Here is a 17,487-nt window from a genome sequence, read left to right as displayed (position 1 = left end):
ACCCTTCCTCACAATCTACCACACCTCCAATTTTGGTGTCATCAGCAAATTTACTAATCCACCCAACTATACCCTCATCCAGATCATTAATAAAAATTACAAACAACAGTGGCCCCAAAACAGATCCCTGAGGCACACCACTCGTAACTGTACTCCATGATGAATATTTACCATCCACCACCACCCTCTGTCTCCTATCTGATAGCCAATTCCTGATCCAACTTCCTAGATTACCCACAATCCCATACATCTGCATTTTCTGCAGAAGCCTACCATGGTGAACCTTATCGAACGCCTTACTAAAATCCATGTATACCACGTCAACTGCCTTGCCCCCATCCACCTCCTTGGTCACCTTCTCAAAAAACTCAATAAGGTTAGTAAGGCACGACCTACCCGCTACAAAACCATGCTGACTATTTCTAATCAATTCATTACACTCCAAATAACTATAAATCCTATCCCTAATAATTTTTTCTAAAACCTTGCCCACAACAGAAGTAAGACTCACCGGTCTATAATTCCCGGCAAAGTCTCTGTTCCCCTTCTTAAACAATGGGACAACATTCGCTATCCTCCAATCCTCCGGGACTACACCAGAGACCAATGACGACCTGAAGATCAGAGCCAGAGGCTCTGCAATCACCTCTCTAGCCTCCCAGAGAATCCTAGGGTAGATCCCATCCGGACCAGGGGACTTATCTATTTTCAGCCCCTCAAGAATTTCCAGCACATCCCCTTTATCAACCGTAATACTGTCTATTTTACACCCCTGCAACCCAATGTCCTCCTCAGCTATATTCATGTCCCCCTGCGTGAACACCGAAGAGAAATATTGGTTCAATACTTCTCCAATCCCCTCCGGTTCCACACACAACTTCCCCCTGCTGTCTGTAACTGGCCCTAATCTTGGCCCTAACAGGTTGAATCCTGTCAGAACTTGCACCTGACACTGTTGAACTGACTGACTACATTGTGGAACCAGGCATGGCCTATTCCTGCACAATTTTCATGCCATAGGAACAGGAGGAGGCCATTAAGCCCATTGAGCCTGATCTAGTGTTCAGTATGATTATGGATGATCATTCATTTCAATGCTTTTTTCCCACACTATCCCTTTGCGTCATTGGCATTTAGAAATCAATCTCTAGGTTAAGCATACTCAACGAATGAGTTTTCACGGCCCTCTGGGTTAGAGAATTCCAAAGATTCACCATCCTTTTGATGAGTAAAGCAAGGAGGAAAGCCTTAGATTACAGGACAATGTAGATAGGTGGTCAGATGGGCAAAATGGAATTTAACCCTGAAAAGTATGAGGTGTTGCATTTTGGGAGAACTAGCAAATACACAATGAATGGTAGTACGCTAGAAAGTACAGAGGACCAGAGGGATCATAAGGTGCAAGTCCAAAGATCCCTGAAGGACAGGTAGATAAGGTGGTTAAGAAGGCATATATGGCCTTTATTAGTCGAGACATAGACTATCAGAATGGTGGGGTAATGATGGAGCTGTATGAAGCGCTCGTCAGACCACAGCTCGAGTACTGTGCGCATTTCTCATCACCACACTATAGAAACAATGTGATTGCACTAGAAAGGTTGCAGAGGAGTTTCACCAGGATGTTACCCAGCTCCAGCGTTTCAGCTGTGAAGAGAGACTCATAGGCTGGGCTTGTTCTCCTTAGAACAGAGAAGGCCTCATCAAGGAGTACAAAATTATGAGGGATATAGACAGGGTAGAGAGGAAGGAACTTTGCCCCTTTAGTGATGGGGTCAATAACTAGGGGTCATAGCTTTAAGGTAAAGGGTCTGGAAATTTTGAGGGGACTTGAGGAAAATCTTTTCACCCAGAGGATGGTGAAAAGCTGAAACTCACAGCCTGAAAGAGTGGTAGAGGCGGGTGATGATCACTTGAAATACCATAGGACGCAAGGCTATGGACCAAATTGTTGGAAAATGGCATTAGAATAGATATGTCTGATGGTCGACATAATTGACTGAAGGGCCTTTTTCATAAAACTCCACTGAGTCTATCAAAACCATTCTCATATCAGTCCTAAGTGGCTTCTCCCTTATTTTGAAATTGTGCCCCTTGTTCTCAAGTCCACTGCCTGGGGAAACATACCACTTGTATCTTCCCTGTGTATCCCTTCTAGTATTTTGTAGGTTTCAATGAAAACATGTGTCATTCTTCGAAACTCTGAATACAGGCCCAGTTTAGCCAATTTCTCCTCATATGACAATCCTGCCATCTCCGGAGAGCTGCGAGAAGTATGCAGAGATCTGTCAATGTGATTTGGACAAGTTGAATGAATGGGCAAGTGAATGGTAGATGCAGTAAAATGTGGATAAATGTGAGGTTATCCACTTTGGTAGCAAAAACTGGAAGACGAATTACTATGTGAATGGCTATAAATTAGGAGAGGGGAATGTGCAACAAGACCTGGGTGCCCTTGTGCACCAGTCGATGAAGGGAAGCATGCAGGTGCAGCAGGCAGTTGAAAAAAGGCAAATGGTACACAAAGAACAAAGAAAAGTACAGCACAGGAACATGCCCTTCGGCCCTCGAAGCCTGTGCCAATCATGATGCCCTAACTAAACTAAAATCATATGCAGTTACGAAATTCGCATCCTTCCATTCCCATCCTATTCATGTATTCATCTAGTTGCCCCTCAAATACCACTATCGTACCTGCTCCCACCACCTCCCCAGGCAGCGCATTACCACCCTCTGTGTAAAAAGCTTGCCTTGCACATCTCCTCATTTACCTAAGTTTTCCCTACGCATGTTAAACCTATGTCCCCTAGTACTTGACTTTTCTACCCTAGGAAAGAGCATCTCACTATCCACTCTGTCCATGCCACTCATAACCTTGTAAACCTCTATCAGGTCACACCTCAACCTCCATGGTTCCAGTGAAAACACATCGTGTTTATCCAATCTGAGGATAAGGGGGATGGGAAAATGAGCTGTCATCCGAAAGCCATTGTTGAGGGTTGTGAGGTACTGAGGAGGGTATCAAGGTCACAGGAGTGTACAGGCAGACAGGATGGTGGGTTGAAGTGTGTCTATGCAAGGAGCATCCGAAATAAGGTGTGAACTTGGAGCGTGAATTGGTACTTGGGACTATGATATTGTGGCCATTACGGAGACATGGTTAGAACACACAGGAATGGTTGCTGGCAGTACCAGGGTATAGATGTTTCAGTAAGAGTAGGGAAGGCGGTAAAAGAGGTGGAGGAGTAGCATTGTTAATCGAGGATAGTTTAACGGCTGCTGAAAGGCATTTCGGGGGGGATCTGCCTACTGAGGTAATATGGGCTGAAGTTAGAAATAGGAAAGGATCGGTCACGTTAGGAGTTTTCTATAGGCCCCCAAATAGTAAAAGAGATATGGAGGAGGAAATGGCAAAGTAGATTATGGATAGGTGTGGAGGTCACAAGGTAATTATCATGGGTGACTTTAACTTTCCAAATATTGATTGAACCTTTATAGGTCAAATAGTTCGGACAGGACACTTTTTGTACAGTGTGCGCAGGAGAGTTTCCTGACACAATATGTGGATAAGCCGACAAGAGGTGGGGCCACATTGGACTTGGTACTGGGTAATGAACCAGGCCAAGTGTTAGATTTGTTTGTGGGAGAGCACTTTGGAGATAATGACCACAATTCGGTGTCCTCCATTATTGCAATGGAGAGGGATAAAGTCATGCAGCAGGGCAAGGTTTATAATTGGGGCAGGGGTAATTATGGTGTGAAGCTGAGCTGCCAATCCTGTCCCTCTTCCAACAAGTCTCTAATAGCAACAACACCATTTAGAACATAGAACACTACAGCACAAACAGGCCCTTCGGCCCACAAGTTGCGCCGACCACATCACCTACCAACCTACAGACCTATCTATAACCCTCAATCTCATTAAACCCCATATACTCATCCAGAAGTCTTTTAAAAGACCCCAGCGAGTTCGCCTCCACCACCACTGACGGCAGCCGATTCCATTCACTCACCACCCTCTGAGTGAAAAACTTACCCCTAACATCACTTCTGAACCTCCCTCCCCGCACCTTAAATCTGTGTCCTCTCGTAGCGACCATTTCAAACCGGGGAAATAGCCTCTGAGAGTCCACCCTATCTATTCCTCTCAACATTTTGTAAACTTCTATCAGGTCGCCTCTCAACCTTCGTCTCTCCAGGGAAAAGAGTCCCAGCTCCCTCAACCTAACTTCATAAGGCATGCCTCCCAGTCCAGGCAACATCCTTGTAAATCTCCTCTGCACCCTTTCAATAGCTTCTACATCTTTCCTATAGTGAGTACTTGTTCCAAGTACTAATCCAAGCTCTAAGTTCATCTGTCTTGCCTGTTGAAACAAATGCACTTCAGACCACCAGCCCCACGATGTTCAACAACTACTCCCTGCCCGCACTTCCTCTTAATCTTACTGGCCTTAGTCTGTAGCTCTGAGTTATTTCTCCTGCTGACCTACTGGTGTTTCCTACTGAGTTTTCACTCTAGTTTCATACTAGTTTAAACCCTCCCAAGCAACTCTAGCAAATCTACCTGCCAGGATATCGGTGCCACTCTAGTTTAGGTGTATCCCGTCCTTCTTGTACAGGTCCCATCTGTCCCAAAAGAGACCCCAATGATTAAGATATCTGAACTCCTCTCTCCTATACCAACTCTTTAGCCACATGTTTAGTTGCACTATCTTCCTATTCCTAGCCTCATTGGCAACATAGCACAGGAAATAATCCTGAGATTACAACCCTAGAGGTCCTCTTTTTTAACTCCCCTCACTACCCCCTCACCCCCCGCCAACCCCAAACCCCCTCACCACTCACCATCCCCCCCCCCGCCAAAACCCCCTCACCTTGAACTCATGTGCCCTCATGTAACTAAAGGGAACCCTGCTCCTTATCCATTCTGTCCATGTCTCTCATAATCTTGTACACCTCGATCAGGTCGCCCCTCAGTCGTTGCTGCTCCAATAAAAAGAACCCAAACCTATTCAACCTCTCTTCATAAATCAAATGTTCCATCCCAGGCAGCATCCTGGTGAATCTCCTCTGTGTCCCCTGCAGTCCAATCGCATACAGTGAAACTTGGTGAAATTACCATAACCAAGGGAAACTGAAGGGTTTTAAAGTAGGCAAGTCCCCTGGACCTAGTGGCCTACACCCTAGGGTGTTAAAGGAGGTGACAGCAGAGATAGTGGATGCATTAGTTATGATATCCCAAAATACCTTTCTGGAATCGAGGGTATCGGTGGACTGGAAAATTGCTAATGTCACACTCTAATTCAAGAAAGGAGAGGTGAAAAGCGAGAAATTATAGACCAGTCAGCTTAACCTCTGTGGTGGGAAAATTGCTGGAGTTAATCATTAAGGAGGAGGTGACTGAGCATCTGGAAAAGCAGAGCTCAATTCACCAATGTCAGCAGGTTTTGTGACGGGCAAGTCTTGGTTGACAAACCTACTAAAATTCTTTGAAGATGTAACAACCAGGTAGATGTGATCCATCTGGACTTTCAGAAGGCATTTGATAAGGTGTCACACAAGAAACTGATCCAGAAGATTTGATCCCAAGGGGTTGGGGACAGAGTAGTGGCTCAGATTGAGGATTGGCTAACTGGTAGAAAGCAGAGGGTTGGGATAAATGGATCCTTCCCCAGTTGGCGATCTGTAACTAGTGGGGTCCCACAGGGATCGGTTCTTGGACCACAACTAACTAGAATCTGCGTCAATGATCTACAAGCAGGGCAGAGTGTAACATAGCAAAATTTGCTGATAACATGAAAATAGGTGGGAAAGCAGGCTGTGATGAGGAAATAAAAATTTACAAGTGGATATTAACAGCTAGAAAAATGGGCCAGAATCTGGCTGATGATGTTTAATGTGGATAAATGCAAGGTTATCCATTTTGGCCAGAAAAATTAAAAAGCAAATTACTATTTACATGGGAAACAGATTCAAAAGGCGTCTCTGCAGAGGGATCTAGATATTCTTGTGCATGAGTCTCAGAAAGTGGGTATACAGATTAAGAATATTATACGGAAGACAAATGGAATCTTGGCATTTGTTGCAAAGAGTCGAGAGTATAAAAATAGAGAAGTGTATAAGGCGTTGGTGAGACCACCCTTGGACTATTGTGCTCAGTTTTGGTCACCTTTGGGGAAGGATTTGTTGACGCTGGAGGTGGTTCAGAAGAGGTTGACTCGATTGATTCCGAGTTTGAAGGAGCTGTCATATGAGAAGCTGTTGAGTAACTTGGGCTTGTATTTGCTGGAGTACAGAAGAATGGGGGAGATCTGATTGAGGTATATAAAATACTCAATAGGATTAATAAAGTAAATAGAACATAGAACATTACAGCGCAGAACAGGCCCTTCGGCCCACGATGTTGCGCCGACCAGTTACAAAAACAATGACCCACTAGCCTATACCAATCCCTTTTCGTCCATAAACCTATCCAGAGATCTCTTAAACGCCCCCAAACTAGACGCATTTACAACTGCAGCAGGCAGGGCATTCCAATCCCTCACCACCCGCTGGGTAAAGAACCTACCCCTGACATCCGTCCTGTAGCTACCCCCCCTTAATTTAAAGCCATGCCCCCTCGTGCTAGCTTTCTCCATCTGAGGAAAAAGGCTATCACTATCCACCCTATCTAAACCTCTAATTATCTTATATGTTTCAATAAGATCCCCTCTTAGCCGCCTTCTTTCCAACGAAAACAACCCTAGATCCCTCAGTCTCTCCTCATAGGACCTCCCCACCATACCAGGCAACATCCTAGTAAACCTCCTCTGCACCCTCTCCAACGCCTCCACATCCTTCTTGTAATGCGGGGACCAGAACTGCACACAGTACTCCAAGTGCGGCCGCACTAGAGTAGTGTACAGTTGCAACATTACACTGCGACTCCTAAATTCAATCCCCCTACCAATAAACGCCAAGACACCGTACGCCTTCTTGACAACCTTATCTACTTGATTCCCAACTTTCAGGGATCTATGTACACACACACCTAGATCCCTCTGTTCATCCACACTATTCAAAGTCCTCCCATTAGCCCTATACTCGACACATCTGTTGCTCCTACCAAAGTGAATTACCTCACACTTCTCCGCATTAAATTCCATCCGCCACCTCTCGGCCCAGCTCTGCAACCTATCTAAGTCTCCCTGCAGACTATGACACCCTTCCTCACAATCTACCACACCTCCAACTTTGGTGTCATCAGCAAATTTACTAATCCACCCAACTATACCCTCATCCAGATCATTAATAAAAATTACAAACAAAATTACAAACAAAATTACAAATGTTAACCAAATGCTCCCCCTTCTAGAACAACCTAGGACAAGAGGTCATAGTTGTAGAGTATGGGAGGGGGAAGTTCCAAGAGAGAGATGAGGAGAAGCTACTTCTCACAGAGGGTTGTGAATCTATGGAACTCACCACCCCAGAGTGCAGTGGATGCAGAATCAGTCAATGGATTCAGGAAAAGGGTTGATAAATATTTGATCAAAAGTGGGATAACGGGCTGTGGGGGAAAGGCAAGGAAGGGGAGTTAGGATGAGAAGGAGATCAGCCATGATCATATAGAGTACCGGAGTAGGTTCAAAGGGATGAATTGCCTACTCACTCCTAATTCCTATGTTTTTATGTTCCTACTCTTCCTATAACATGGTGACCAGAACTGCACACACGATTCTTTCTATGGCCTCAGCAAAGTTCGACACAACTCCAACATAACTTATCTGCTTCTGTAATCTATGTCTCGATTGATAAACAGAAGTGTCCCATATGTCTTTTATACTATCCTATTAATATGCTGTTCCGTTTTCAGAGATCTATGGATAAACATGTTAAGTCAATGTCAGTGCTTACCATGCTAAGGCCCCTTTGTTCCAGAGAACTTCCTGGTGTCATGCCATTCGTTGTATATTTTCTTGTCGAATTACTCATTCCAAAGTGTCTCACCTCACATCTCTCTGTTTGACACCCTGTCTATTATCATCTTGTAATCCAAGATACTCAACTTCACTGTTAACCAGCCAGCCAATCTTTGTTACATCTACAAACTTACTAATCCTAGCCCCCACATAGTCATCTATGTCTTTTATATAAATGGTGAATAATAGGAGACCCAGCACAGATCCCTGTAGTGCGCCACTCAATACTGGCTTCTGTCATCACCCTCTGTCTCCACAACTGAGCCAATTTTGAATCCACTTTAAAGTACCTTGCTTTCCATGTGCATTTATCTTTTTACGTTCTTTACAGGTCTTCCATATGGGACCTTGTCAAAGGTTTTGCTGAAATCCATATAAACAACTGCACTACCCTCATCTATACACCTGGTCAACTCCTCAAAAAATTTAATCCAATTTGTTAGGCATGCCCTCCCTTGGACAAAGCCATGCTGACTATCCCTAATCAAGCTTGCCTCTTCAAGTGGAGATAAATGCTGTCCTTCAGAATTTTCTCCAATGGTTTCTGTAGCATTTGACATGGTCTGTAATTACCTGGCTCATCTCTACAACTCTTTTTAAATTTGGTTTCGGACAAAGCTCGGCACATCGACGGCCGAACGGCCTATACGGTGCTGTACTATCCGGGGTACAAATGCTTTAGTCGGAGTAGAGAAGAAGGTAGAAGGGGGGGTGGGGTAGCATTGCTAGTCAAGGACTGTATCACAGTGTCGGAGAGGAAGTTTGATGAGGACTTGTCAGTTGAGGTAGTATGGGCGGAGATTAGAAATAGGAGAGGAGAGGTCACCCTGTTGGGAGTCTTTTATAGACCTCCTAAAAGTTCTAGAGAGGTTGAGGAAAGGATTGCGGAGACAATCCTGGTTAGGAGTGAAAGTAATAGGGTAAGTGTTATGGGGGACTTTAACTTTACGAATATTGATTGGAATTGCTATAGTTCTAGCTCGTTAGAGGGGTCAGTGTTTTTACAAAGCGTGCAGGAAGGTTTTTTGACTCAGTATGTAGATAGGCCAACTAGAGGTGAGGCTATATTGGATTTGGTGCTGGGAAATGAGCCAGACCAGGTGCTAGACTTGGAAGTTGGTGTGCATTTTGGTGATAGTGACCACAATTCGGTTACGTTCACCTTAGTGATGGGAAGGGATAGGCATGAACCTCGGGTCAGTAGTTTTAGCTGGGGTAAGGGTAATTATGAGGCTATTAGGAGAGAATTAGGAAGCATAGATTGGACTAGGAGATTACAGGGACTGGGAACGTCTGAAATGTGGAGTTTTTTCAAGGAGCAGCTACTGCGAGTCCTTGATAGGTATGTCCCTGTCAGGCATGGAGGAATTGGTAGATCTAGGGAACCGTGGTGCACTAAAAGAGTTGAGTCAATGGTTAAAAAGAAAAAGGAGGCTTATGTTCGGATGAGATTTGAGGGCTCAGGTAGTGCACTAGAAAGCTTTAGATTAGAGTTGAAGAGTGAGTTAAGAAGGGCTAAAAGAGGACATGAGAAGACTTTGGCTGATAGGATTAAGGAGAATCCTAAAGCGTTCTATAGGTATGTCAGGAACAGAAGGTTGGTCAGGGCAAGATTAGGGCCAGTTACAGACAGCAGAGGGAAGTTGTGTGTTGAACCGGAGGAGATTGGAGAAGCATTGAACCAATATTTCTCTTCGGTGTTCACGCAGGGGGACATGAATATAGCTGAGGAGGACACTGGGTTGCAGGGGTGTAAAATAGACAGTATTGCAGTTGATAAGGGGGATGTGCTGGATATTCTTGAGGGGCTGAAAATAGATAAGTCCCCTGGTCCGGATGGGATCTACCCTAGGATTCTCTGGGAGGCAAGAGAGGTGATTGCAGAGCCTCTGGCTCTGATCTTCAGGTCGTCATTGGTCTCTGGTGTAGTCCCGGAGGATTGGAGGATAGCGAATGTTGTCCCATTGTTTAAGAAGGGGAACAGAGACTTTGCCGGGAATTATAGACCGGTGAGTCTTACTTCTGTTGTGGGCAAGGTTTTAGAAAAAATTATTAGGGATAGGATTTATAGTTATTTGGAGTGTAATGAATTGATTAGAAATAGTCAGCATGGTTTTGTAGCAGGTAGGTCGTGCCTTACTAACCTTATTGAGTTTTTTGAGAAGGTGACCAAAGAGGTGGATGGGGGCAAGGCAGTTGACGTGGTATATATGGATTTTAGTAAGGCGTTCGATAAGGTTCACCATGGTAGGCTTCTACAGAAAATGCAGATGTATGGGATTGTGGGTAATCTAGGAAGTTGGATTAGGAATTGGCTATCAGATAGGAGACAGAGGGTGGTGGTTGATGGTAAATATTCATCATGGAGTTCGGTTACGAGTGGTGTGCCTCAGGGATCTGTTTTGGGGCCACTGTTGTTTGTAATCTTTATTAATGATCTGGATGAGGGTATAGTTGGGTGGATTAGTAAATTTGCTGATGACACCAAAGTCGGAGGTGTGGTAGATTGTGAGAAAGGGTGTCATAGTCTGCAGGGAGACTTAGATAGGTTGCAGAGCTGGGCCGAGAGGTGGCGGATGGAATTTAATGCGGAGAAGTGTGAGGTAATTCACTTTAGTAGGAGCAACAGATGTGTTGAGTATAGGGCTAACGGGAGGACTTTGAATAGTGTGGATGAACAGAGGGATCTAGGTGTATGTGTACATAGATCCCTGAAAGTTGGGAATCAAGTAGATAAGGTTGTTAAGAAGGCGTACGGTGTCTTGGCGTTTATTGGTAGGGGGATTGAATTTAGGAGTCGCAGCGTCATGTTGCAACTGTACACTACTCTGGTGCGGCCGCACTTGGAGTACTGTGTGCAGTTCTGGTCCCCACATTACAAGAAGGATGTGGAGGCTTTGGAGAGGGTGCAGAGGAGGTTTACTAGGATGTTGCCTGGTATGGTGGGGAGGTCCTATGAGGAGAGACTGAGGGATTTGGGGTTGTTTTCGTTGGAAAGAAGGCGGCTAAGAGGGGATCTTATTGAAACATATAAGATGATTAGAGGTTTAGATAGGGTGGATAGTGATAGCCTTTTTCCTCGGATGGAGAAAGCTAGCACGAGGGGGCATGGCTTAAATTAAGGGGGGGTAGCTACAGGACGGATGTCAGGGGTAGGTTCTTTACCCAGCGGGTGGTGAGGGATTGGAATGCCGTGCCTGCTGCAGTTGTAAATGCGCCTAGTTTGGGGGCGTTTAAGAGATCTATGGATAGGTTTATGGACGAAAAGGGATTGGTATAGGCTAGTGGGTCATTGTTTTTGTAACTGGTCGGCGCAGCATTGTGGGCCGAAGGACCTGTTCTGCGCTGTAGTGTTCTATGTTCTATGTACTGTTCTTTGGTTCTGGACACCCTCACCATTGGAACATCCTTCTTGCATTTATCCTGTCTAGTCCTGTTAGAATTTTATAGGTTTCTGTGAGATTCCCCTCATTCTTCTTAACTCCAGTGAATATTATCCTATCCGATGCAATCTGATGCTGATGGTCCTCATTATTATCCGCAAATCCACCAACATTTGTATCGTCCACAAACTTACTAATCAAATCAGTTACATTTTCCTCCAAATCATTTATATATATTACAAACAGCAAAGGTCCTTCCATTGCTACCCTCTTGTCTTTTTTGTCCGAATCAGTTTTGTATCCACCTTGCCAGCTCTGATCCCATGCAACTTCACCTTCTGCACCAGATTTACCAGATGATTCCTGGGATGGCAGGACTGACATATGAGGAGAGATTGCATCTGCCAGGGAACCTCATATTGGCAGTAGAATGTATTAAATAAGCTTTAAATCTTTTAAACAATGTAAATTATTTGTAGCTTCCCACAGTGTTGACAAAAGGCATTTTACTACAAGGCAATACAAGTGTCAAACATCCAGACCATTTAAAGTCTCAAAAACAAACACTGCAGCCCTTGAAGTCTCATAATCTTGTATAAATAAATAATGCGAAATTGACAGCAGTGAGCCCAAGCAATGTTTTGTTTCAACAAAAGGAATTGGTGTCTGGGTTCACCGCCAGGCATTATCATGTATGCTTGGCATAGTTGCGGCATTGAGAGTGTGTGTGGGCAGCATGGGGGTGGTAGGTTTGCCTTTGTGTTTGTATTTTAACTGGAAGAAAGCCCTAGAGTACCAAGGTGAGCTTTTTAAACAAATCACCTCTGTCCCTGTGACTGCCTTGCACCTCTTTCCTGGATTGGCTGGCGTGACTGCAGCACCCACTCACCCCTCAGCAATGAAGATCGTGCCTTCACAGATACTTTCTTACATGGCAGGCTTGCCAAGCAATACATTTTCCTGACTCCCACTGATTCAGACATGCTACTCCTTCAAAGAACTCTAATAAATTGGTCAAACATAGAACATTACAGCACAGTACAGGCCCTTTGGCCCTCAATGTTGTGCCGAGCTATGTCCAATCCCAAGATCAAGCTATCCCACTCCCTATAATTCTAGGAAACTGTCGCAAAAAACATTGTATGAACTCATCTTTGTCAATATACTTGGTCCGCTCTATATCTAGAATAAAGTCCTCTATGAGTATTACGTTGCCTCCATTATATGCTTCAAAGATTTTTTTTTAGTGCCCTATCCAATGGGATAACTACTGTTCGGGACTCTATAAACTGTTCTCAGTGTTTTCTGGTCTTCCTATTCCTGATCTCCACCTATATCGATCTGCCTCATCTTCTGAGCCAAGATCCTTTCTCACTAATGTCCTCATATCATCCTTTACAATCAGGGCTACTTTCCTTAATTTGTCCAAATGTCAGTGATGGTTTTTCTTTCCCAGATTGAGGTGAAGTTATCAATGAAGTTCACCAGTCGTGAGTTCAGCTTGAAACGAATGCCATCTCGGAAACAGACTGGAGTCTTTGGTGTAAAGATTGCAATAGTCACCAAGTGAGTAAGCTGCCTCCTGTTGATATTTCTCTACTGTACAAAATTACAAAACTGCTGATACCTGATGATTTAATGAATAAATGCATTGTAAGCTTTACAGATCTCACAGCTGTATGTTAAATTCTTGCTCTGTGCTGTTAGCTGCTTTCTGAGCAGGGGTGCTACAATTGACCTTGGTGCCCCAATTTAGGGAGAAGAAAATTCAACCAAATTTCCTACTCCTAATTACCATTTAATGACCTATGCCAGAGTATATTTATGTTTGGATGTCAGGTGAGAATTGAACAGAGAAAGACTGCAATGCCATCTGTAATTGGACAATCTAATGTTTGAATTCACCTACAGAGAATGACCTCTTGGCAGAGTTCAGAAGAGAAAGGGAGGAACGTGAGGAGGGAATAAGCATTTTATCCAGCAGCAGCTCAGAAGGGGAGAATCTTGAAATACCATATAATATGATTAAGAATAGTCAGCATGGATTTGTCAAAGGCACATCATGCCTTACGAGCCTGATTGAATTTTTTGAGGATGTAACTAATCACATTCGTGAAGGAAGAGCAGTAGATGTAGTTTATATGGACTTCAACAAGGCATTTGATAAGGGCCCCCATGCAAGGCTTATTGAGAAAGTGAGGGGGCATGGGATCCAAGGGGACATTGCTTTGTAGTCCAGAATTGGCTTGCCCACAGAAGGCAAAGAGTGGTTAGAGATGGGTTATATTCTGCATGGAGGTCAGTCACCAGTGGAGTGCCCCAGGGATCTGTTCTGGGACCCTTACTCTTTGTGATTTTTATAAATGACCTGGATGAGAAGTGGAGGACTGGATTGGTAAGTTTGCTGATGACACAAAGGTTGGAGGTGTTGTGGATCGTGTGGAAGGATGTCAGAAGTTAGAGCGAGACATTGACAGGATGCAATACTGGGCAGAGAAGTGGCAGATGGAGTTCAACCCAGATAAGTGTGAAGTGGTTCATTTTGGCAGGTCAAATAGGATGGCAGAATATAATATGAATAGTAGGACTCTTGGTAGTGTGGAAGATCAGAAGGATCTTGGGGTCCGGGTTCATAGGACGCTCAAAGCAGCTGCGCAGGCTGAAGCTGTGGTTAAGAAAGCGTATGGTGTACTGGCCTTCATCAATCGAGGAATTGAGCTTAGGAATCACAAGATAATGTTGCAGCTGTATAGCGTCCTGGTCTGACCCCACTTGGAGTACTGTGCTCAGTTCTGGTTGCCTCATTACAGGAAGGATGTAGAAGCCGCAGAAAGGGTGCAGAGGAGATTTACAAGGATGTTGCCTGGATTGGGGAGCATGCCTTATAAGGATAGGTTGAGGGTGCTTGGCCTTTTCTCCTTGGAGAGATGAAGGATGAAGGGTGACCTGATAAAGGTGTATAAGATGTTGAGAGGTATTGATCGAGTGGGTAGTCGGAGGCTTTTTCCCAGGGCTGAAATGGTTGCCACAAGAGGACACAGGTTTAAGGTGCTGGGGAGTAGGTACAGAGGAGATGTCAGGGGTAAGTTTTTTCACAGAGTGGTGAGTGTGTGAAATGGGCTGCCAGCAGCGGTGGTGGAAGTGGATTCAATAGGGTCTTTTAAGAGACTTTTAGATAAGTACATGGAACTGAGTAAGATAGAGGGTTATAGGTAAGCCTAGTAATCTCTAACTTAGGGACATGTTCGGCACAATTTTATGGGCTGAAGGGCCGGTTATTGTGCTGTAGTTTTTTCTATGTTTAAAAAACAATCTCACTGATGATTTTAGGGTGAGGGGAAGAGATACAAAAGTGTCCAGGGAAGTAATTTTTTCATGCAGAGGGTGGTGAGTGTCTGGAACAAGCTGCCAGAGATGGTAGTAGAGGCGGGTACAATTTTATCTTTTACAAAGCATTTAGATAGCTACATGGGTACAATGGGTATAGAGGGATATGGGCCAAATGCAGGCAATAGGGATTAGCTTAAGGGGTTTCAAAATAAAAAGGGCGGCATGGACAAGTTGGGTCGAAGGGCCTGTTTTTCCATGCTGTAAACCTCTATGACTCTACGACCATCTCAGGTTTATGCGCTCAAACATTTCAGTCCATGCAAAGACTCGTACTAGTATGTCAATTTATTGGGGCTGTGATCAGAATATTAGATCATAGAGCATTACAGCATAGTACAGGCCCTTTGGCTCTCGATGTTGCGCCGACCAGTGGAACCAATCTAATGACCCTCTAACCTAAACTATTCCAATGTTATCCACATGCCTATCCGCGGACCATTTGAACGCCCTTAAAGTTGGCGAGTCCACAACTGCTGCAGGCAGGGCATTCCACGCCCTTACTACCCTCTGAGTAAAGAACCTACCTCTGACATCCGTCCTATAATTACCACCCCTCAATTTAAAGCTATGTCACCTGAAATCATCTGTTAGCTGATTTCCTCCTTGGTTGCCATTGAAACAAAGGGTTGTTAGTCTAGTGACAATAGCTCTGCTCATGATTTCTGTGTAAATAGTAATTGTAACAATATGCTTCAGTAAATTGACTAATATTAGATTTTATATAACTATTCTGCAGTTTTATATTAATTGCAACATGAAATAAGAATCATATAACTCCGGCCCTAGACCCGGAGCTATCACTTTCAGCTCAAAGCTGCACGCTTCTGACTGACTCTAAGAGACCCCAACCTCATATCCTAATACAGCTGGGAAGAAGTAGGAGTGCAGAGAGCTCATCTAGTTGCAGTGGTCCACATAGGAACCAACTCGGAATGATATCCTGGGAACCCTTGAGCAGATATGGTCCAACTTAAAAATACAACTTGTAATTTCAGAGGCATGCAGCAATTGACTTGGGGATAAACAAATTAGAACCAAAGAACATTACAGTACAGAAACAAGCCTTTTGGCCCTTCTTGGCTGTGCCGAACCATTCTTCTGCCAAGTCCCACTGACCTGCACCTGGACCATATCCCTCCACACCCCTCTAATCCAAGTACTTGTCCAAGCTTTCCTTAAATGTTAAAAGTGAGCCTGCATTTACCACTTCATCTGGCAGCTCATTCCACACTCCCACCACTCTGTGTGAAGAAGCTCCCCCTAATATTCCCTTTGAACTTCTCCCCCTTCACGCTTAACCCGTGTCCTCTGGTTTTTTTCTCTCCTAGCCTCAGTGGAAAAAGCCTACTTGAGTTCACTCTGTTGTACCCACCATAATTTTATACTCTATCAAATCTTCCCTCATTCCTCTACACTCCAGGGAATAGTCATAACCTATTCAACCTTTCTCTGTAACTCAGTTTCTCAAGTCCCGGCAACATCTTTGTAAACCTTCTCTGCACTCTTTCAACCTTATTAATATCCTTCCTGTAATTAGGTGACCAAAACTGCACACAATACTCTAAATTCGACCTCACCAAAGTCTTTTACAACCTTACCATAACATTCCAACTCTTATACTCCATACTCCGATTTATAAAGGCCAATGTACCAAAAGCACTCTTTACGATCCTATCTACCTGTGACACCACTTTTAGGGAACTATGTATCTGTATTCCCAGATCCCTCTGTTCTCTTGCACTCTTCAGTGTCCTACCATTTACCTTGTATGTTCTACCTTGGGGTTGTCCTTCCAAAGTTTGTCTGCATTCAACTTCATCTGCCATTTTTCAGCCCATTTTTCTAGCTGGTCCAAATCCCTCTGCAAACTTTGAAAACCTTCCTCACTGTCCACTGCACCTCCAATCTTTGTATCATCAGCAAATTTGCTGATCCAATTTACCACATTATCATCCAGATCTTTGATATAGATGACAAATAACAATGGACCCAGCACTGATCCCTGTGGCACACCACTAGTTGCAGGCCTCCACTCAGAGAAGCAATCTTCCACTACCACTCTCTGGCTTCTTCTATTCATGATGTGGGTATGCCGGCGTTGGACTGGCGTAAACACAGTAAAAAGTCTGACAACACCAGGTTTTAGTCCAACCTATTTATTTGATAATATTCTCACAAGCTTTCGAGGGGTTACCCTCTTCGTCAGGTGAATGGAGAGTTCTGGCCTCAGACAGAGCATATAAAGCACAGACAGTTTAGAGATTACTGATTATTCTTCTTCTATTCAGCCAATGTCTAATCCAATTTACTACCTCTCCATGTATACTTAGCGACTGAACCTTGTGAGACCTTGTCAGAGACCTTACTGAAGTCCATGTAGACAACATCCACTGCCTTCCCTTCATCCACTTTCCTGGTAACCTCCCCAAAAAACTCTCATAGATTGGTTAAACATGACCTACCACGCACAAAGCCATGTTGACTCTCCCTAATAAGTCCCTGTCTATCCAAATATTTGTAGATCCTATCTCTTAGTACTCCTTCCAATAATTTACCTACTGCTGATGTCAAACCTACTGGCCTATAATTTCCCAGATTACTTTTTGATCCTTTTTTAAACGACGGAACAACATGAGCTATCCTCCAATCATCCGGCACCTCACCCGTGGATACCAGCATTTTAAATATATCTGCCAGGGTCCCTGCAATTTCAACACTAGTCTCCTTCAAGGTCCGAGTGAATACCCTGTCTGGTC

At 44.1% G+C, this 17,487-nt stretch overlaps 1 protein-coding gene across 1 annotated transcript in view; it reads left to right on the top strand.

The window, feature by feature from the left end:
- LOC145356030 (breakpoint cluster region protein) overlaps positions 1-17,487 on the top strand; it is a 406,846-nt gene that overhangs the window by 342,559 nt on the left and 46,800 nt on the right. The window contains exon 18 of the mRNA XM_080208612.1: positions 12,798-12,907. Coding sequence (XP_080064738.1) covers positions 12,798-12,907 — 110 coding nt within the window. The remainder of the gene's footprint in view (positions 1-12,797; positions 12,908-17,487) is intronic.

The sequence above is a fragment of the Carcharhinus amblyrhynchos genome, chromosome 20, assembly GCF_965287045.1.
Source record: "Carcharhinus amblyrhynchos chromosome 20, sCarAmb.v2.hapA, whole genome shotgun sequence".
Lineage (NCBI taxonomy): Eukaryota > Metazoa > Chordata > Chondrichthyes > Carcharhiniformes > Carcharhinidae > Carcharhinus > Carcharhinus amblyrhynchos.
This window is presented reverse-complemented; position numbering and strand designations above follow the sequence as displayed.